Source organism: Protopterus annectens, chromosome 10.part0 (genome assembly GCF_019279795.1).
Source record: "Protopterus annectens isolate FY-2018-M chromosome 10.part0, PAN1.0, whole genome shotgun sequence".
NCBI classification, from domain to species: Eukaryota; Metazoa; Chordata; order Ceratodontiformes; family Protopteridae; genus Protopterus; species Protopterus annectens.
The window spans coordinates 201,004,078-201,027,555 of NC_056744.1; the positions used below are offsets into that span (position 1 = coordinate 201,004,078).

General features: G+C 40.6%; 1 protein-coding gene across 2 annotated transcripts in view; it reads left to right on the plus strand.

Moving 5' to 3' along the window:
- The window catches only part of COG1 (component of oligomeric golgi complex 1), an 829,165-nt gene that overhangs the window by 714,411 nt on the left and 91,276 nt on the right, over positions 1-23,478 (plus strand). Inside the window, exons 13-14 of one of the 2 annotated variants that reach the window (XM_044085139.1) lie at positions 4,222-4,303; positions 8,732-8,783. In XM_044085139.1, the coding sequence (XP_043941074.1) occupies positions 4,222-4,303; positions 8,732-8,746 (97 nt within the window). In that variant the 3' untranslated portion in view covers positions 8,747-8,783. The remainder of the gene's footprint in view (positions 1-4,221; positions 4,304-8,731; positions 8,784-23,478) is intronic. The other variant, XM_044085137.1, reaches the window with a different exon arrangement.

Consider the following 23,478-nt stretch of genomic DNA (forward strand, 5'->3'; position numbering starts at 1 on the left):
TTGATAAGCTGTTGCCAGAATTTATGACATAAGATTATATTGAATGTAATATTTATGAATTTCTGAAAAGTACCATTCATGATTGGGGGTCATATCTGGTATCCCTAAGATACATAAGAATGCTGTTAATCCACCTTTTAGTCCAATAGTATCATCTCATAATAGTAAGACATAATTCATAGCTATGTATTTAAATTCTATCCTTAATCTGTTATTGCAAAATTCTGTTTTTCTTACAAGATTCTTGGATTTGCCTAGATTTTTTATATAAGTTTGTAGGTGCAGAAATTGTAACAATAGATGTAATGTCTCTGTATGCTGTTAGTCCTTGGGAAAATGGTATAAAATTTGCTTGTTCATATCTCAGTAAATTTACATCATTACAAAATAGTCAAATCAACATTGTTTTATTATTAGATCTGGTTTTGACTAATAATTTTTGTGTGTTCCAAGGCAACATTTATCAACAACTAAAAGGAGTTGTGATGGGGGTGAGAATGGCGCCTGTTTTTGCAAATCTAGTAATGGCTTGGTAGAAGCATGAATTTCTGATCACTCATCCAATTTATCATTATGTTAACTTCTGTAAAAGAGACACTGATGATTTAATTTTTATTTGGAATGGGAAATGGGAGTTTTTTTGACACTTTTGAGAGATATAAATAGCACTGAGTTTTTGAAATGTACAATCAATGCACGTGGATTCGCAGTAAACTTTTTGGATTTGTTATTGACCATAGATAACAATAGTGTTTCCATAGTCAGTTATTTCATAAATCCACTTTTGTCAATAACTATTTACAGTATACCAGTATGTATCCCAGTTTCATGAAGTGGAATATAATAAGAGGGTAGTTAATATGTTCATAGGTAGGTATTAGGCGATAGGCCCAAGGGCCTAAGTAAGCCTAGCCAACAAGGATCCCTGGCTTATGCCACCCAAGAAAGTTAATTTCCTGTGCCCCTGTTGGGCAGAGCCACAGAAGTGATCCCCGGGCTGTATTTCCTATTTCCCATCCACACATCAAGATTTTTCTTGAAGAGTGCTAATGAGGAAATTTGCTTGGCATAGATGGGTAGCTTGTTCAAGAGTATAGGAAGTCTCTGGAACAGGAATCTATCCCTCCAGCATATCCTGTTTATTGTGGCGACAAGGTGTAGGTCCCTAGAGCATGTAGCTCGGAGGAATTGGGATTTCTTTAGGTGTAGCATGTCCAACAGCTCTGGGTTTAACGTAGCTTTATATGTTAGGCAGAGATCTCCTCAGATTAGGTGATATGCTACAGAGTAGAGCTGGCGTTTTTTGAGACGGTGAGTGTAGGGCATCTGTTTGAGGCCAGTAATCCTCTTTGTGAGGTACTTTTGTGGCCTTTCCAGCTGCTGCAGATGTGTTGTAAGGTACATTCCAAAAGGGGCATTGTACTCTATAATGGGTCTAATGAGTGCCAAGTAGATGGGAACAATGACCTCTTTTTTTTCCTGGATGAGCGAACCCTTTTGTGATGAGGTGTGCCACATAGAAGGATTTCCTGACTACTGTGGCAATGTGATTATCAAAGGAGAGGCTACTGTCCACCTGGGTCCCAAGGTCTCTTATCACACACTCAGCGTTAAGTAGCCTGCTGTTTATGTGGTAGTTCATGGGTACAGAGTTTTTACCAAAGGGGATGATAGTGCACTTTTTGACATTGAGCTTGAGGCCATGCCTCTGACACCAGGCATCTGTCTCAGTGAGGCCCTTCTGTAGAATGTCCACATCATTTGGGGACTCGACTATGGCTCCTAGTTTGCAGTCATCTGCAAATTTTGTTAGCCAGAGGCCTTCTGTGTTTGCCTGTACTTCAGAGAAGTAGATACCAAACAGGAGAGGTCCCGGGACTGAACCCTGTGGTACTCCACTTGTCACTGGTTTGAAGTCAGATTTGGAGTCTGCAACTTTTACAGTGTGGGTTCTGTCAGTGAGCCAGTTGGCAACCCATCTTGTGACGTAGGGATTTATACCTAGTTTAGTGAGTTTAGCTAAAATTCCGGAAATGGGGATATTGTCAAGCCTTGGCGCATTCAAGATAGGCTGTGTGAACCACCTTACCTTCGTCTACGGCTTTGGTGACTGACTCGAAGTTGATCAGGTTCAGAAGGCATGATGTGCCTTTCACAATCCAAAACTGGGAGGGGTCCAATGTTTGGAGGTTACCAATGTCTTTGTTTATGAGTTCCATGATTATCTGTTCCATGGCCTTGCAGACCAGGCTTGTCAGGCTAATAGGGCAATAGTTCCCATGATCACTGGTGGCTCCCCCTTTGTGGAGTGGGATAACTGTTGCTCTACGCCATTCAGTGGGCACAAAGCCTGACTTGAGACTATGATTAAACACAGTGCTTAGGTTGGGAGCCAGTTCGTTCTGAAGTTCATGTAAAATGCAGCCTAGGATGTTGTCCGGTCCCATGGATGCTGTGTTTTTGGTTTTAGAGTGCAGCTTTTACCTGCATAGATGTGATTACAGGGACTCTGCATTTTTCCTGTAAAGATATGGGCCCTTTAGGGGGTGAGAGGGGGGTAAAGTTAGCACTGAACCTATCTGCCAGGATGTTGGCAATATCAGTTGGTTCTGTAATTTTCATGCCATTGTGCTGTAACTCAGAGCAGATCTGGGTGTTGCCATTGAGATTCTTGACATAGCTATAGAATGCTTTGTGGTTGCCCTTAGAATCAGTGGCGATTTTCGTAACTAGCTTTGGAGGATCTTATAAGGGATCTCAGCTTCTTACTGAGGCTGACCAGGGAGTTCCTCCACTCATGGGATTTTACTCTCTTTTGCAACAGTTTCTTCCTTCTGTTGTACAGTTTGTGTATGGCAGGGGACCACCAGATTGGCTTCCTTTTTTTGGAAGATAGCATCTCTTCATTCTGTTTGGGATAGCACGATCCATGCCCTCATGCAAGTGCTTATATAGTGTATGTGTGTAGGATTCAGCAGTCGTAACTGTATTGTCCATCTGCATGGGGGTCATGAAGTTTGCCACTTCTCTCTTAAGAAGCATGAAGTTGGCTTTGGAGAAATGTTTTACCATGGTTTCCTTATTGGTGGGTGGGGGCAGGATGTGGATATCTAGGGTGATTAGCTTATGGTCGGATCTGACCAACGAGGAGTTGACTTCCGGTGTGGAACACCGGTCACTCATGTTGGTAATGACTAGGTCTAGGATATTGCCGCCCCTGGTGGGAGTGTGGATAAGTTGATCCAGGGCATTGGAGTTTATGAATTCCAGAAAGCGTTGAGCAAAGGAGTTGATACATGAGTAGTTTTCCCAGTTAATGGTGAGGTAGTTGAAATCCCCCATTATTAGGGTGTTGGGTTGTATCCTAATATTTTTCAGTGTATCAAGAAAAGAGGAGTGGGAATCCTGGAGCATGGTGGGGGGTCTGTAGCAAGCTACAATTTGGATTGTGGTCTTGCCCAGAATTAGTTGCACTTGGATAACCTCGGATGCATTATACTGCGCAACTAGTTTGGAGGTGTGGACATCCTTAATGAATATGGACACGCCTCCGCCTTTAGTGTTTCGGTCCAGGATAGGTGTCCAAAAGGTGTGGTATGAATTATAGCCTGGTAATGCAGGGGTGCTCTCTGGAGCTTTGAACCAGGTCTCTGTCTGCACAGATGTCGATGTTCTCCATTTTAAGGAGTGCCTCGAGTGAGTGCATTTTGAGGTTTAGACTTCTAGCATTGAGTAGCATTACCCTCAGATTTTGCTTGTTTTTACCTGTTACAGTGGTGAATTTGTCATTTGAACCTTGCCTAAAAAAGGCACTATAGGCACATGTGCTATGATTGGTGGATTTATACACATAATCATGATGAAAACTTTTAAGTTGTTCTTTTACTTTTGGTCTGATGAAGTTCGAGTTATTAAGTTAACAAAGCTCTTGCCGTACATTTTGTGTGATCGTGGTGTGCTTTTGACCATTCTTGTTCAATTCCTGTTTTTTTTTTTTTCTTAAAACAAAGTTAACAGCGACAGTGTCACAATTAAAGTGAAAAGCCAAATGAGATGTAAGGGTTGATGATCAGCTGATTTTAATAATTAATGCTTTAGGTTATATTACCTCTGTAGTTTATGGTGTTTGGAAATCTTAATTTTATTTTTTCAACCATAGTTGTTGCTTGTGAGTATTTTTGACTTACAGTTTACAAGCAGATGTTTGTCTTTTCTTCAAAGATTTGGTCTCCTACCTCTAAGTATGTCAAGCTCTCGTAAATCAAAGTCTGCCGAAAGGAGCATAGAAGCAAGTAAACCTGAGGTTAGTGTGTATTTTATCAATTCTGTAAGAATGTGCTACCTTTTAGTCAAGGTCTACAACATGAAATTTAAATAGAATATTTATTAGCCTTTGTAATTATGATAAGTGATTGACCTATGTTCTTACCTTTTTAAACTGTCAAAAAGTGTAACTTTGTTTTCATTAAGGTTCCAGACACTTAAATGATGGCACTTGCATTTATCAACAGTGTTTCTAAACTTTATTTTGTAGTTCGAGGATGTAGTTGCATACATCATTTAAGAGGAATATTAGAGAAGTGCCCCCATAGCACCCCTTCTTAAGAACAGCACCTGGAGAACTGCTGTTGTCTCACTTCACCAGCTGGAGCAGGCAGATTGCATGCAAAGAGTTTACTCTCTATCCCCCAAAGCGTGGTACTGGGTCTGTACTTGGGACATAGAAATAAATTCCCTTAATTTCATAGTTGACTATAAAATGAGTTGCTCATATTTGAGGTGTCTTATCCCTTTCTGTTTTCAGTGCTGCACAGGTTCTGTTAGACCAGGAAACTAGCTTTCCAGGTGCCTGACTTTGATAATCTGTTAGTCTGTAGTGAAGGATGGTGAAGCTGGAATGAGAGAGCACTTGCAGAGCAACTTAGTTTGATGGCAGCATGAGACCTGATGCAGGCCTGTTGTGCTGTAGGGCCACTGCAGTATATCTCCTTCTCTTACCCCCACTTGGTCAGTAGTTGCTCATCCATCCTACCTGTGCTACTGTCTTCTTATCCTCTGCTTGGGAAGGTCTTCTGTAACCAGCGGTATCCCTGACATTCCCCTGACTGTGTCACTGCTTCAGAGAATAAAATAGGTCTATGCTTGAAAGTGGAAGTGCTAAAAAGGTCCCCTAGCCCTTCTCTTGAGCATCATTTCTTTGCGGATGTCCTCAAGCTAATAAAATCCAAGAAGGCAGAGAAACTTAGACAATGACAGCCCCAGATCCTAGTATCAAAGATGTCATTGTTGTTGCTTGGATGGTTTCAGATTTGTAACCTTCAGTTTCCAAGAAGGCTGACTCTTTGTACAGCCTAATCCAGAATGGTCTTCCCTTTTAACACAGTCTGTCATTCATTTCTTTATTTTATATTGCCCAGTGGAGATAAAAAAAAAAAAAAAAAAAAAAACTGGCCTACTCTGTGCTCTAGTCAGATCCGACATAAAGATGTATTCATTTACCACCTTTGGGCCCTGATGGCTCTTATTACTTGTCCCCGCAGTCTCTATTTCTTTAGTGGGCCTTGGAAAAATTGTCCACCCACCTCAGCTTTAATGAAGACAAGTGTTTTGAAGAAGCAGTTAACACTGCATCGTAGGATGATTTAACAAGACTGTTTTCCTCACCGTCCCAGCTATGTTTTGAAAAGTAGCGTGCAGGCTTATTCGAATAAGGCAAAGGAAATATTTCATCCAAAAATAATTTAATGAACTCGGACCACAATATTATAGACTGACATCCAAATATTCATATGTTAAGCGCTTTTATCTGCTTATCGCAGACTTCCTCAGAACATTGTAGGTTAGCTTCCACATGTTTTGGAGTCTCTTTAATGCTACTGAGGTACCGTTCAACTGAACTGTGATGTATGATATTGCATGGAATATGTTTCAGGATATTCCATATCTATTCCATTTAATGGAGCTTAAACAATTTTTGCAAGCATGTGATGGCAAACAGAATTGTGTATCTAGCAGTCATATCTTCACTAGGATTCATAGCTCTGTCTTTTCAGAAAGTGCTGCAAAAGCAGTCTTATAGCCATGACACTAGTAATGGAAATACAAAGGAAGTGGATGTCCGAACGCCTTTATATTGTAGGTGTTATCAATAATACTGTAAAAATAGTTTGTTCGACATAGTCTCTATTTTCATAATGTTATTGCTGTATGGCATTCCAGAGTTTTAGCACTGCTTGGCCATTTGCATCTTTCCTACTGTAGCTCTTAAGATCATGAGGAAGGCAAAGTATACCATTCCCTTAGGTTACTAAGCTTATTGTAAAAATGTTGGACAATGTAAAGTAACAGAAGAACTGCTGGAATGTTGCACATGTATATTCTGAAAAACAGACAGACTCAGCTATATGGTTAATTTTAACCTTTGACATTACTTAGTAAATGTTGATAAGGACACCCTATACAGCAAGTTATTTTAAGTCTTCCTTGTAATCCAGAGACAATGCATTCATTATCTCTGTGCCAGTTATTGATTGTGCTATACTGGTTTGATGAACTGTCTTTGTTCCATATGTTAGCCTTTGTTCATGTAAAGATTCGGTGTGTTCTACACTGTGAATTCTGCTAATCAGATGTTTACGTTCTGTGAAGTATATACCCACATATTTAGATGAAGTGGTGAAAATTATCAAAACTCCCAAATGTTAATATCTGTTTTGTCAACAAAACAGATCAAGTGAGCGGGACTGACAATCCCTAGTTTATGAAATATGCCCCTTCCCTGGGGATCGTGAAATCTTGCACCATCTTTCTTAGCAGGGGCGAGGGGGCACAACTTTTATTTTTTAATTTCTTTGCATGATCTGAGGGTATTCTTGGTGAATGCATTGATACATTGTGACATTTGTATTCACATCAGCAGTGTTGCCATTTGGGTATTTTGATCATTTTATGTATACACATTTTAATACCTACCCACTTCTCATTGTCTTGCTGCATTATAAGGTAAGCTAGAGAAAAAGTTTTATTGCTGTCAACTTTAGGTAGTGATAGTTTACTGATTTTAAACAAATTTGTGTATGTTCAAGGCAGGCACATGATTCCATCAAGGCTATGAGTCATCTCCTGTCCTACTTTGATTTTTTTCATGGGCAGGATATCTAGGTGCAGCCAAGGTCTAGAGAGAATCAAGTGTGGGACAGGAGGGTTGCATCTTTTTTGTTAGCAGATGATGCTGCCTTCTTATCCTTAAGTGACTGTGATCTCCAGCTTGCACAGGATTGGTTAACTGTTAAGTGTGAAACGGTTGAGGTAAAAATTAGCACCTTCTATTCAGAGGTCATGGTTCTGGTCTGGAAAATTGTGGCTTGTCTTCCCCGGGTGAGGGGAAAACCTCTACTTCATGTGGAGAAGTGCAAGTATCCTGAGCTGTTGCTCATAAGTGAGGGTAGAGGTAAATGAAAAACTGACCAGTAGACTGGTGCTTTAGCAGTAGTGCTGCTGTATACTGAAGTGTTGTGGAGACAAGAGGCTGAGGCATAGGGAAAAGCTGTCCATTTATCTGCCATTATCACCTGTGGACAAGAGCTATGGATAGTAGAGAAAAAAGAGGTTATGGATACAGACAATAGAACTATTGTGTTCCTTTGCAGACTACTTGGGTTCCTTATTCTCTTGATAAAACTAAGAAGTTGTGCAATCTGAATGTAGTCACTCCTTCTGTGTTGTGATGGGAGTCAATTGAACTAGTTTGTGCCCCTTGTGAGAATCCTCCTTGGATGACTTCCACAGGTGGTGTACCACACACACACACACACACACACACACACACACACTCTTGTAGAAGGACACGAGACTGTTGCTAGGAATATGGAAGTCTGCTTTATCACCCTGACCCATACCAGGATGAACAGTATACGAAGTTTTAATGATGATAATTTCCTGATTAGTGTCAGCTAACATGCTGCTTACTCTCAAGGGTACTTTGTACTTTTTTTTTTTCAGACAATAATATTGTCTTGTTTTTGTCCATCCTTTTGGATCCTTTTGTTATAACATAGTTGTAAAGTCTAAAGGTGAAAAACTCTAGTCCAGGTGATGTGTAAAATGAAGCTGTGCTTCATGTGTCCTGGACTAGTGACTTTGGTACTGTTTGTGGTATATAACAAATTAAGATGTAGAATAATTATCATTGGCAGAAGCTGCAGAGCAGTTACTTATGAACTTCAGTTTGAATTTTTGTTATAAAAAACAATGATGTGAACATCTGGCTTAGTTCTAGTCTAATTTTTCATGGAGACATATGGACAGGTGATCTTGTGATGTTCAGGTTTCCCGTAGTTATGCCCACAATGTGTGAGTGTGCAGGTTTCCTTTAGTGAACTGGCATTCTTGTCCAGGTGTGATTCTTGCCTTGTCTCCTTGCTAGACAAGATGGGCTAAACTGCTAACCTCAGCTGAGTTAAGAAGATACAGAAAAAGAGTGGCAAAGTGGTGAATTTTGATTTCTGAGACTAATATCTGCAAAACAGTGGCATTTGAGCTCCTGTCCGGAAAAAAAACATCTATATCTGTGTATATATAATACAGAGAGAGACATGCACAAATACATATGTATGTATAATAGTAGCATATGATGGTACGACAGTTTGATTTCATTTCAGTCTGCATTAACTGATCATGGTACATAAATGATATTGCATTCGAGCCTGATTTTTTTTTTTTTTAATTTCAGTTTCAGTTTTACTAAGCTTCCATCTTATCGTCCCTGATGAAATCACATGCTGGTACTTTACAGTGTGGTGTGCAGTGTGTTTATTCTGTTTACTTGGTCCATTACAGTGTGGTGTGCAGTGTGCTTGCTATGCATCATTTAGTCTATGTAGTTGTTTTTGCCTTCTGCATTTTTAACTGCTTTTCAAAGATTGCATGAAAGTCTGAAGCTTAAAAGCAGAACATTCAGCTGACTTTAGCCTCAGAAAAGTACTTGTGCAGCTTTATTTAATCAGCATCTACATTGTATGACTAACACCTTGTATGCATTCATGCCGATATCGTAAGTAGTTTCCTAAACCAGACTGAATCACAGGTGGAAGAAGTTTAGACAGAAGTTCTCAGACAATGAACTCTTTAAGAAAAAAATCACTACTAAGGAGCAGGTGATGAATACTGTGCAGGACAGCAAATCTCACTTGCACCCTTATATATACTCCATTAATGTATGTATAATAGTAAATAGTAAGAAACTGAGATGCCTCATAAAATCCTCCAAAGCTAGTTACGAAAATAAAATTGCCAAAGATTCCAAAGACAACCACAAAGCATTCTATAATTATGTCAAGACTCTAAATGGCAATGCTCAGATCTGCTCTGAGCTAAAACAGAATGGCATTAAATATACTGATCCGAAGGATATTGCCAATATCCTGGCAGATCGATTCAGTGCCAACTTCACCCCACTCTCACCCCTTAAATGGCCCATCTCAATACCGGAAGATTGCCAAATTCCAGTAATAATGGCCACACAGGTACAAAACGCACTCTCTAAAGCCAAGAATACAGCATCCATGGGACCAGATGACATCCCGGGCTGTGTACTACATGAACTACAATATGAACTGGCACCTCACTTAAGTGTCATGTTTAATCATAGCCTCACCTCAGGTTTCGTGCCCACTGAGTGGCAGAGCTACAGTTATCCCAATCCACAAGGGGGGATCCACCTTGGATCCCGGAAACTACCATCCCATCAGTCTGACAAGCCTTATCTGCAAGGCCATGGGGCGTATTATCATGGAACTTATAAACAAAGACATTGGCAACCTTCAAACACTGGACTCCACCCAGTTTGGGTTTGTGAAGGGCCGATCTTGTCTCCTGAACCTGATTGACTTCTTTGAATCAGTCTCCAGAGCCATGGACAAGGGTAAGGTGGTCCACACAGCCTATCTAGACCTTGCCAAGGCCTTTGACACCATCCCCGACTCTGGAATCATAGATAAACTTACTAAGTTGGGCATTAATCCCTGTGTCACCCAATGGGTTGCTAAATGGCTTACTGATAGAACCCACACTGTAAAAGTAGCCGACTCCAAATCCAGCTCCAGACAAGTGACAAGTGGAGTACCTCAGGGTTCAGTCCTGGGGCGCTCTTGTTTGGCATCTACTTCTCTGAAGTACAGGTCAACACTAAGGGACTCTGGCTAACAAAGTTTGCAGATGACTGCAAACTGGGAGCCATTATTGAATCCCCAAATGATGTGGATACTCTACAAAGGGCCTTACAGAAACAGATGCTTGGTGCCAGAGCCATGGGCTCAAGCTCAATGCCAAGAAATGTATTGTTATCCCCTTTGGGAAAACACATGTATCCATGAATTACCATATAGGTGGCAGTACACTAAACACAGAAAGTGTGATAAGAGACTTAGGGACACAGGTGGACAGTGGTCTCACCTTCGATAACCACATCGCCACAACAGTCAGGAAATCCTTCTATGTGGCACACCTCATCATGAAGGGCTTTTCATCCAGAAAAAAGGAGGTCATTGTCCCACTGTACTCATCCCTCATTAGACCCATTATAGAATACAACACCCCATTTGGTATGTACCTCTCAAGACATCTGCAACAACTGGAAAGGCCTCAGAAATACCTCACTAAAAGAATCACAGGCCTAAAGCAGATGCCCTACGCTGACCGTCTTAGAAAACTCCAGCTATACCCTGTCGCATATCGTCTACTCAGAGGCGATCTCTGCTTAACATACAAGGCCATGTCAAACCCAGAGCTGTTGGACATGCTACACTTCAAGAAATCCCAATCCCTCAGAGCTACACGCTCCAGGGATCTAAACCTTGTCATCACAATAAACAAAACATATTGGAGGGATAGGTTCCTGACCCAGAGACTCCCCAGACTCTGGAATAGATTGCCCATACATGTCAAGCAGAGTGCCTCTTTGGACCTCTTCAAGCGGAACCTTGACGATTGGATGGGAGAAAGGAAATTCACCCCAGGGATCACGTCAGTCGCCCTGCTAGACAGGGGTCCAGGAAAGTAAATAATGTGGGAAGAAATAGCCAGGGAATTGTTATGGCTAGGCTTGTATAGGCCCTAGGGCTGATAGCCTAGTACCAACCTATGAACCTATTATTAATGTATTCCAACTCTGAGTTCACAGTACCTTGGCTGTAATACTTTGCTGCAGTGCTATGCAAAGCATTCCCACTGCCTTGCAGTGTTACACCCTCAGAGTTCAAATGTAAAGGTTAAGGGTCTGTGTCCGAATTCTGTCTCTCCGCATAAGATGGGGTTTGATTGTCACATTGTTTTCTTTTAGTGGGTTCTGTTTTCAGAAATGTGAGTTTAGCTCGCCTGTCCTTGCTTTGTTCAGATGTAGTAAATCCACCTTAAATTTGGAGCAAGTTCTTCTCCTCAGAGTAGACTGCAAAGGAAGGTAGAGCTAATGCAGGAAAGTTGAGCCCTGTGTTCTTAAACTAGAAAGGATGCATGAACCAAAATCTCACCAAAGGGAAAATGTAGCAGATTAGTTGTACCATAATGGTACATTTCAGTATTTACTAAATTATGTGAAGTGATCATCACAGCCATGAATATCATATGGTATTGTATCATTCAGTTTCATTAGGTGTATAATTCAGTGATAGCAGTCCTAAATACCGACTGTAGCTTCAAAATTGTAGGATTTTTTTAATTAGGTTTTGTTAGCATAAGGTATTTATAAATGTGTATTTTTCTTTTTTTGCCTATGTTAGCATTTCCAGCCTTTGAATTTTTATATATGAATGGTAAGCATCATTCCCCCTGCATTTCATGATGATTTTCACTGAACTCGGATCAGTTCGTGAATTGCACATCTGTTTGTTACTGTTACATACCTGGTATGTTAAACAATATGCAATCAATAGTTTGATTGATTTTAATATGGGATGTGAGTCATGAGACAAGATGAGGTTAGACATGTGAGTAAAGGTGAAGATGCATGTCTATGTATTGTTTCCTGGTTTCTTACACCTGCTTTCTTTGGTTGAATACTCTAACTGTTAATGCATTTTCTTTTAGATCTGACTATATTTTTCAGGAAAGTCACTGCAGAAATGCTGACAATACAAGGTCTTACTGCATGCACCATCTCTCTATCTGGACCTTTGTCTAAATGCAGTATGAAGAAAGATAGTCTTGTCATACACAGCAGAGAAAAATAACAATGTAGAGCTAAAAAGAGTGTGTTTGCCTTGAAATATTGAGGCAAAGATTTCTGCAGATCATGAGGTGGTACTGAATCACCTTGATGTTGAGCAACTAAGCCTTACATAATGTGATAAATGTAAGAACTTCTGGCTGGTTGGTAATTCATAAATGTCAGTGTCAGATGCTTACTTGCCTTGGAAGGTAAGGCTGTGGATTAAGTCCCTGTAGATGGCACTTAGTGTCATATTCCACAGTGTAATGTAGTATAATAGGATTGCTGCACTCCTGAGGCTGTCCTTCATATGAAATGCTAAACCATGCTGTTGTCTTCTTGATGTGGTAGTAATATAGGTGGATGTTAAAGACCTCTTCACACTTCAAAGTTTGTAAGTAAAACATATAAAACTTGGTGATACAGAGCCATGGTGCCCAGGCTGTGACCAAGGAATCCATGACTCTGAAAAAGCCATTGGGAGGGGTGGGACCAAGCAATTTAAATGCCAAATCTGATGATGTCTGTTTCATTCTTTCTCACCAGTGGGTTTAGGATCCTACCTCTGATCCAACTTGGCCGGTCTTCTCCTAGACTTTGGATCCAAGCCTATAGCTGCTCCCTTTACCTATGATCCCTACCTCTTCCTCCAAGTCCCCAGATCTCGTTTGCCAAGTTCAAGGCCAGACGAATGATCCAGCTTAGTGATATCCTTTTCTGTTAATTCTTTTTTTCTTAGAACTTAGTGCTCCTTCTTGTTAGTGGTTGTGTGGTGTTTAGTGTAGCTTTAGATAATATCTTAGATAGTGTGGATAGTCTGCATAGTTTAAGTAGTTATTCTAGTGCTCCATTTATGAAGGATAGGTAGCCTTAATATTTGCAATGATACTTAAATTAGTAGAAATTATATTTTTTAATTGATGTTAATTATCTTCTGTTTAGGATTTATAGTTTTTGCGGGCATCAAGGACTGTGTGTGTCTGTGTGTGTGTGTGTTTTTTTTAAGTTCCCTAACAATCTTACTTCTCTGTCTTTTTGTCTTGATACTTAGCCATGTCAGAGAGAACTGATAAACATAATGGATTTAAGAAATGCACTTCTTGTGGGCACAAGATCCTCAATTCAGATGCCCACAAGAAGTGTTTATTATTTAAGTGCCACAGACCTTAAGTAGGGCCGTCAGATTTGTGCCACCTTTAATCTGAGAGCCCTCTTGGATTGGAGAAAGTAATTTTGAGAGGTCTGCTTCTTGCAGGGGCTCACCCCCCTCTACTTCAACTTCCTCAGATCCTCAGAAGAGAACTCTGAAGTATCCATCTTCCCTGTCAGAGCCTTCTTCAAAGAGATCCAAGAGTTTGGATCCTGATTCTTCAGATCCGACTCCTATACGACCTGCCTCTGATCCTGATCGCCCCTCTGATCCAATGGCTCCAGGTCCGTCAACCAGTTCCCCAGTTCTCATAGCTTTGTATCCAGGAGCTAGGCCTTGTGTTACAGATCATAACATCCAAACAGTCTCACTGACTCTGCTTTAAAAGATCTTCCAAACTCCCTCTAAGCCATCCAGACAACCACCTTCTATTTCCTACAAATCTTCCAGGAGCTTGTCTAAAATTGACATAGAATGATGCAAAAGTTTCTTCAAGTGCAGATTCAGTTGGGTAAACCTCCATCTCTGTCCCCGGTGGATCTGTGAGCCTCCCATCCAGAAAAACTTTCTCCTTCTCCGATCTGACCCTCAGCTTCGGAGTCCAGTGTTCCAAGATTCCCGAGAGGTATGGCGTTGGATCTGAAGTCTCATCGTGTCTTTGATCTGATGGCTACCCTGACCAGCTTGGCTCCTTTCTCTTGAAGTCAGAGAGGGTCTCTGATCAGAGAGGTCTGTGCCGGGTCCGAGGAGCAGGGCTCTGCTCTGATTGGCTTGCAGACATCCCTTACCTTAGAAGCCTCAGCCCTAGACAGCTCGGGTCCAATCCTATATGGAAAATATGGATCTAGGGATTTCTCAGGTTCCTTTCTTCTCCTCCTTTGGCCCCGAGGAAGGAGGTAGTGGTTTCACAGGGTCCTTCTGTTTTCCGGGTTGTGGAAAGAGTGTTCTGCACTACCGGGGACATGTCCTCTTGTATCTTGGCTCCTTCCCCTCATCCTCCAGCTATTGTAAGCTCAAAACCCATCATTTCTGTCTGATGAGGTGAGTCAGTTCCAGAAGGCCCCCAGTCACATCCCCCCCCCCCCCGGGTGCCCTTCCTCTTCCGATACCTCCCCAGACTGCACCACTGAGGAGTTCCCCAGGAAAAGGATGTGTAAAAGGATACACACAGACTCCCCCATGGAGTCTGTCACTGAGGACACAGACTTTGAGGAAAGTGAAGGGTCCCCCAGATCTCTACTCAATGTCCTTTGGGGACATCATGGAAATCCTTAGGCAGAGCGGTGGTTGGTCAACCCAAAATCCTTCACGGAAGAGTCTGTGCTGTTGGAGGTCTTTGGACTGGCCCATCTAAATCTCAGGTGACTCCCCGGCAGACAACTTCATTGACCTAGTCTCTTACTGGGCCTGGAAAGAACCGGACACAGGTGAACCTATCCCAAAATGACCTGACAAGATTCTATCCCTGCCTACTGATTGTCAGCACTGGAGCAAAGGTGTTGCAGTTGATGCCATTGTTGTGGCAGTGGCAGTGAAAAAGATACTAGCACAGCAGAGCTCCACTATCCATCCTCCAAACAGAGTCCAGAGCGATGGAAAGGATTGGGAAGTGTGTTTACACCTTGGCAACTTTCACTCTGGGGCCATTAAATTATATGGCACATTTCACACACCTGCAAAGGGATTTGATTAAGGAATTGTTGAATTCTCTTGCCTAGTCCATGACAGTGGAGGACCTCAGGAAGGTTTCTCCACAGCTGGCCACTCTTGCTAATTCGTGATGAGGTTAATTTCTCATGCTGCAAAAGGCACCTCTCGAGCAGCTGACTCAGCCATAACTATGCATCGTCATGCCTGGATGATGCTGTGCGATTTCGTGGAATCCTTTAAGGCATCTTTTATTAATGCCCGTTTTGATAGCTCCTCCCTTTTCGGACTGTCATTTAAAGAAACACATACCCATAGTGAGCAAGAAGGAAAGACTGTCTGCAGTTGGCATTACATTTTCAACCCCTCAGCATACCTTCTCCAGGAATCAACGAGGTGGTAAAAACTATGGTTCCATAAGTCTCATGGACCTTTCCTAGACCTGTGGGGTGATTCCTCTTCCAGAGGTAGAGGTTTCAGTGACAGATGCTGCCCTAGGGGCAGAGGGGGTCAGACTCAGGGTTTTTGGGATTCTATTCCCGATAAACCCTTTCAGCACTCCTGAGGCGATGCCCAGCTGCTCTTCTCTCGAGGCAGTTGGGTGACATTTTGCTCTACATTCAGAAGCCTGGACAAAAATCACAAAAAAACAACTGGGTGCTAAACATTATATCCAGAGGATATGCCCCTTTTCCCTTCCCCCCTACAGTAACAAATGAAAAGCTTCCCAATGTTCCAGCTAATCAGAAGGAGTCAGCAGCTCTAGAGGTTCAAAAACTGCTTCAAAAATGAGTCATCCAGAAGGTCCCAATCAAACAAATAGGATCTGGACCTTTCTTCCGCTTCTTTTTGGTGCCAAAGAAAATGGGGGACCAAAGACCAATCCTGAATCTAAGCAAAGTGAGCCAGTTTGTAAACAAGTCAGTGTTCTGGATGGTTACAGCACAGTCCATTCTGCCACTTCGGCACAAGGATGATTGGATGTGCTTCATAGATTTCGAGGATGCATACTACATAAAGATACACAGGTGCTCCCGGAAATTTCTGTGCTTCAGACTGGGAGCCAGTCATTACCAGTTCAGAGCACTGCCCTTTGGACTCACCACAGCCCCCTGGGAGTTTACCAGATGCAGGTCTGTGTTGGCAGCTCAATTGCAGCACCATGGATTCCAGGTGTTTCCACACTTAGAGGACTGGCTCCTGACTGTCTCAATCGGGCATCAGCTGCTACAGGCAATAGGCTGTCTGCTCGATATCTTGAAATCCTTGGGGATTTCTATAAATTTTGCAAAATCAAGACTAGATCTGTCGCAAAGCATAATTCGTCAGGACTCTGTTGGACACTCAGATGGTGGTGTATCTACTATTACAGAAGATAATTACCCTGTAAAATGAGATACAGGGCATGTTCTCTCACCCTTCTCCTCCAGCGAGACTGGTTCTACAAGTATTGGGATCCATGGCAACAGCTATAATTTTATTATTTTTCTTACCACGAGGGTTTTATTTATTTGTTTTGTGGTTAATGGTCTTTTTCTCTCCCCATTCAACAGCCACAATGACCACAGATACTTCCCAACTGGAGTTGGGGGAGGTATTACATGGGAAAGATGGTCCAAGGCATGTGGTCCCTTACAGAGATCAATGTGCACATAAACGTCCTAGAGATGAGAGCAGTCCTTCTATCATTGCAAGCCTTCCAGGACAGTCTTCCTCTAGGGACTGTTGCTGTTCACACAGACATCATGTCAGTAGTCTGATACATCAACAAACAAGGAGGAAGCCGTTCTTACCCATTGTACAGGGAGGCCATGAGGGTCTTGGAATGGGCAATCTCTTTGGAGCACTTTTCTGTTGCAACACATATACCAATCAAAACCAGTGTATTGGCAGACAGACTGAGCAGGTACATTCTGGCTCCTCACAAGTGGTCCCTCAATTAGTCAGTAGCAAATATGATTTTCAGCCGCTGGGGCCAGCGTTGCTGCAATCTTTTTGCCTCTCCTCTGAACAAGTTCAGTGAGTTCGTCACTCTGCTCTCTTGTGGGGAAGAGTCACCAAGGGACGCTCTAGTCCACAATTGGCCTCCAGGTCTACTTTATGCTTATCCCCCTTCCCCTAATTTCAAGTTTTCCCCAGAAGGCAAGAAGGTAGAAGTATTCAGTCATCCTCATTCTCCCCTTCTGGCCTTGCCAAGTGTTGTCCTCCTTCCTATGGTCTCATCTCAAGCATCCTCCTTGGATTTTGCAGCCCAATCAGAGCCTCCTGTCTCACTCATCAGAATATTCAACACCCCAATCTTTCAAACCGTGATTGCATGGTTTCTCCAGTTCCATTGATTGTCTGACAGTCCAAACTCTCCTCCCCAGTCAAAAATATTGTTCAGGCCTCTCAGAAGGCTTCCACCAAGAAGGTTTATAAAACCAAGTGGAACAGATTTTTCATATGGGCCAGCATAGAGAACATTGCCCCTTTTCAGCATTTGTTCCTGACATTTTGCTTTTCCTTGGTCTTTAATCAAGGAGCTAGCTTTTGTATAGTCAAGCTACAACTTGCAGCCATTTCAAAGTTTCTTGTGGGGCATAGACACGCCTCCTTAAGGGCCTGTAAATTTATTTAAAGCCTTTTTGAAAGGGGTTTTCCTCCTCCACCCTCCTATAAAAGAACCTTGTTCTCCATGTGTTCCAAGGACTAACACAGAAGCCTTTTGAACCATTAGGGACTGGTGAGTTAAAGTTTCTTTCCTGGAAGACCGTTCTCCTGGTGCCACTGACCTAGACGAAAAGTCTCTAAATTACAGGCCTTCTCTTTCAAGCCCCCTTATATCCTTTTCAACAATGACAGTGTGCCTTTATGTACTATGCCTTCCTTTATGCCGAAGATTGCACTGAAGCAAACCTTAATTAGTCTGTCTAACTGCTGGTGTTCTTTCCTAAGTTTACAAATAAGGCTGAATACATGTTGCATCTTCTTGATGTTCATAGGCAGTTATGTTTTTATCTTCACAGAACGAAGCAGCATAGGAAATATGACCAACTTTCTGTCCTACTCTCCTCCTCGTTTTGGTTGGGCAGTTTCCAAAGTTACTTTGTCAAAATGGATCTCAGACTGTATTTCATGGGTTTATCAACAAATAGGTTTGGCTTTACCCCGGCCACCCAAAGCTCACTCTACCAGATCTGTGGCTACATCCACAGCTTTCTCTTCCATTTCTTCAGTTGAGGATATTTGTGCAGCAGCCACCTAGTCTACAATTCATACCTCTGTTACTCATTACAAGCTAGACATTATTTCTAGAAACAGAGCAGTCTTTGGTTCAGTGTGCTCCATGTTCTTCCATAAGGGCAACCCAAGAGCAATGTAGCTGGGGACTCTGACCCAGTGGTGAGGAAGAATGAGAGAGGCAACATTAGATTTAAGTTATGTTCTTACCATAACTAGGTATCTGTGTTGTCTTCTTTCTTTCTTCCTCACCTTACCCCTCCCTCCATCCCCCTTTCCTGTGCTTCTGGAAGAAGAGAGGAAGTTAGAACCCATAGGTTGTATGTTTGGGCCTCTGTAGATAAGCAAGTTTCCTAATTTTCTTTCCTTTTAGGGCTAATTGTGACATTTGTACACATGTGTTACCTAAAAGTAGTTTTTTGTAGAGATTATTATTTAGACACAGCAGACTCAATCTGAGGACTTAGAGGAAATGGTGGGGGATCATGAGTAAAGGGAGAAGCCATAGGCTTGGATCCAAAGTCTAGTCGGATCTGAGGGTCTTATCCTAAACCCAGTAGTGAGGAAGAATGAAAGAAGACAACACAGATGCCTAGTTATGGTAAGAACATAACTTTTAATTCAACCAGCTTGTGAGGTCAACTTTCCTGGTTGGCTGTGACTATTGGGTGGGTTATGGCATCTAGCTCTGGCAGGCAAAACTAAAAGGGAAGGGTAGGCAAATCATTTGCAGTAAGTGTGTGTGCATGGTCATGCATGAGCATAAACCACATCAACTTAATTACTCAGAGGGAACTAGGATTAAAGGCAGGCCAAAATAAAAAAAAATGTCTCCCCAGCGTTTGGTGTAGCACTGTACCAAGACCCACCTGTCTCCTCTTTGATTTACTTTATAGATTGAGTAGGGAGTCTTGTGTGGGATATGATAGATAATACGAAGTGTTAGAAAGGGATGTCTGGTGGAGACAGTTTACATGTGAAATGCTCAAAGCAGCACAAATCAAAGTAATGGGATACATGAAAGAAAGAAAGAAAAAGTAAGATGGAAATGGTGTGGAAACAAATGTAAACCACATCATTGTATTTGCTTGATGACAGAAATGACAGGAGACCATAAGTCTATCAAGCCTTCCCTTTTAAGTATCTCAGCATTCTATGTCCTCTCAATCCCTACTTTACCCTTTACTCTTTTTCCACCCTTTGCATTGTAATGCTTTTGGTCTTATCCATGAAGAGTGGTTTTAGATATACTAATTAATTTAAAAAGTTATTTTTTGTCATAAAGTTCATTTATGATGGTGGACCTCCAGAGTGGTTTGTTTTTGAATTTCCCATGATAACTTTGTTTTGCTAGGGAGTGCTAGCACTATGCATTTTTTTAACGTGTATACAATTCCTTAGTGAAGCTTATTGCTGTATCAGTAACAAAGAAAGCCTACCAAAGGCAAAACTTCCAGCCCACAATCACCACAAATATTCCAGCCACAGGATGTGAAAACGTCACCAATCCAAAATAGAATAATGAAGGGATTGAATGAAATTCACGAATGAATGAAGTTCACGAACCAAACATTAATACTCCACAACAACAGGGTTAAGCGCTTTCATCTGGAAACCCAGACTTCATCAGAACCCTGAATAAAACAAGCCAATCCCTTTTATACACAGATAAAATAAATGGCGCCAAAAAATCTTAAAGTGAACATTTCCATTAAATACATTATCTAAAATATTAAAGGAAATATTTCCATTAAACAAATACATTATCTAAGCAGTATATATGATGTTAAAAACCCTACCTAAAATTGATAAAATACATAAAAAAGACATAAAAAAGTATGAGGGTAATGTGTGAATAATATATAAAAATATGAAATATGAAAATACATACCAATATTAATAAAACTGTATGTAACTAATCAAACTAGTAAGAATGGCTTAATACTAATAAATTCGTTTATACCTGGGAAGCAAGTAGCATTACATCTAATCTGCCAATTAGCTTCCCTTTGAGCCAAATTTATTTTCCAGTTCCCACCATTCAGGGCAATATCAACCCTGTCAATAATAAAAAACTTAAAAATGTGGGTTTTATCGTAAAGGGAAATGTGTCTAGCCAAAGCATTCTTTAAGTCATTAGTTCTAATCTTGTACAAATGTTCGTATATGCGCTTTCTAAAAGACCGCTCGGTCTTACCAATGTAAAACACTGCGCATTTAGAACAAATGGCGATATAGACTACTCGGGGGGTCTGACAATTGCCACCTTTACTTTTAATAAAAACTTTACTAACATCTTCCAATCTAACCCCATTAGTTTCAAGAATGGAAGAACATTGCCCACAATGACCACATTTCTTGGTCATACCAAAGGGGAAACTAGGTTTTTTCCTTAACTCAAGGAGACCTTTAATATTATGGCCAGTCCTATAGACAAATTTGGGTTGGTTGCCTAAATTTTTGACACAGTCATGGTCCGCCAAAAATAACTTCCAACTATCAAAAATAATATTCCTAATATAATGCACATAGGGAGAGAAGGTCAGAACACAAATTCTAGATTCCTGAATAGAAGAATTCCCTTGTTTTTTCCTAAAAAGATCACCCTTCCCTAAAATTGGCAAAAACTTTTTTCCCCATTCCATTTTAACATAGGAAATAACATCATCCAACATGCTTTTTGGATAACCCCTGTTCAAAAATAATGATTTGATAAAGTCAAGCTCATTTAACATAATATTCTTGTTGGATGACATACGGGCGGCTCTAATGCATTGCCCTTTAAAAATGTTCTTAAAAGTATAACGAGGGTGATCACTGGAAAAATGTAAATAGTTGTTGGAAAATGTGTCTTCCGAAATATCCTAGATTCAAAACCAGTAGGTGAAAGCCCAATAAATGTGTCTAAATATGCAATCCCTTTAGTATCATATTGATAGGTAAATCGCAGAAAATCAGTAGATTGATTAATGTATTCTATAAAATTTGGAATTTCGCTTATGGGCCCTTTCCACAAAATAAACAAATCATCTAAAAATCTACTGTAAAAAGAAATATAAGTGAAATATTTACTAGGAAACAAAAACTGATTCTCCCAGTTAAACATGACCAGGTTAGCGAAGATGGGTGCACAAGAGGCACCCATCGCCACTCCTCTAGATTGTCTGTAAAATTCACCTTCAAAAAATATAAAATTATAATCCAAAACTAGAGACATCATATCTACTAAAACACAAATACAGTCCCAAGTGAATCCAGAAATATATCTAAGACTCTCTGAAAAAAATTCCAATCCAGTGTCTCTCGGAATACATGAAAATAAGTCGACAACGTCGACAGTCAAAAAGACCAAATCATCTCTCCATAATTCCGGTGTTAATTTCCCTAAAAATGACCACGAATCTTTGATAAGGTGGGGAATTTTATCGTATAAAGGTTTAGTCCACCGGTCAATAACCACGCCAATAGGGTAGGTTTTAGACCTACTACCGGAAGCAATCGGTCTGAAAGGAGGGTTGGAAATGCACTTGTGGACCTTGGGTATACCAAAAATAGATGCCACAACTGGAAATTCCACCCTAAGAAAATCGTAAGTGTCTTTGGAGATTCTATTATCCAAAAAATATTCTTCAATAGCAAGGTCAATTTTCTTATAACCTACATGGATCTCATTGAGAGAGACCACTTCGTAGTTACCAGAATCCATGACAATTTTGGTCATAGCATTGAGATAGTCCACATTCTTAAAAAACACTACCCCACCCCCCTTATCAGGCTTCATAATACGCAAATCCTGATTGGAGAGAAAAAAATCTAAGCAACTTCGTTCGTCCTTCGAAAGGTTATCAAAACCAAAATTAGAAATAAAACTTTTTTTATTCCTGTTGAACCAATAAATGTCATGGCAAACCATTTTATCAAAATTTACAACAGTGGGGTGTGATACAGGAATAAAAGAACTCTTTTTGGATAATACTGGGCCTCCTTTAAGGGAACCACATGGGGCTATAATATCCTCTCTAAATTGCATAGCCAAATTTAACCGTCTACAATAAAATTTTACATCCTTAATCACCTCGGTTAAATTTATACTACCTGTGGGTACAAATTTTGTACCCTTAGAAAATAATTGAAACATTTCGGGCGTAATAGTGATGTCTGTATAATTAAAAATATTAAAACCAGAATGGGAATAAACAATATCATTTTTAACTTCTACCATATGGTTACTCAGAATACTATTAGAATTAACAGTTGCAATAATACCTAAGCCACTAGGGACATCCTCTCCTTTTGGTATCGAATCTACCACTTCCGATTGAAAGACTGAAGGCATGTCTTTGGGGCTGGGTAATATCGCCCCCCCTGAAAATTTGAATCTTGATCAATATATCGATTGTCTTGACTAAATCCAGGGGGTTTACCCATAGCTTTCCTTTCTTTGGGCCAAATATAAACCTTTTTACTATCATAACTATCCACATCCCTTGAAATTTTTCTACATTTCCTAGAATATATACTCTTAATCTTGTGTTCAGCAGAGGTAAATTGCTTGTTATATAAATCTGTCCAATCAGAAAAACAACAATCATGAATAATGTCATGATTAAGCTTCTCAACTTCACAAATAAGTTTAGAAAGTTTTTCATCATTCATTTTTATCAACTGCCCCATGTATTCAAAACCAAAACTATCAAATAACTTATTAAAAGTGTGTTGGACATTGTCATTATAATCTGTTCCCAAGGGCAATTTAAAAAATCGAAGCCCCTTGGGAACAATGTTTAAAGATATACACCGAGTTAAATATGCATTGTCTAATTTGACACATTTTATATTAAATAATTTCTTACCAAGATCAAAAATCATGTTTTAATACCCCCTTTCTCAATCACATTAGTGTCCATAAAAGTCCTTCTGTCATCATTTGAACCAAAATCAAAATTATTGTCCAGAAAATTGTCCAAGGTGTCCAGTCTGCTAGTGAGAACACTTTTGCCATTGCCTCTACATATTGTTTTATCCTTGAAATTAATCCCTTCAAAAGGGGAAGAATTTAAATCCTGAAATCCCTTAGAATTGTTTACAGATTTAAAATAATTGTATTTTGCAGTTTGGCACATACCTGAATAGGTTTTAATGGTCGCAGGGCGTTTAGGACGAGCCCCTAATTTTTCATTTTCATCACGAAGGTGAAACAAACTGAAGTCAAAAGTAAAATCTTGTTCCTCATATCCGTCGTCAATTGTTTGCTTGA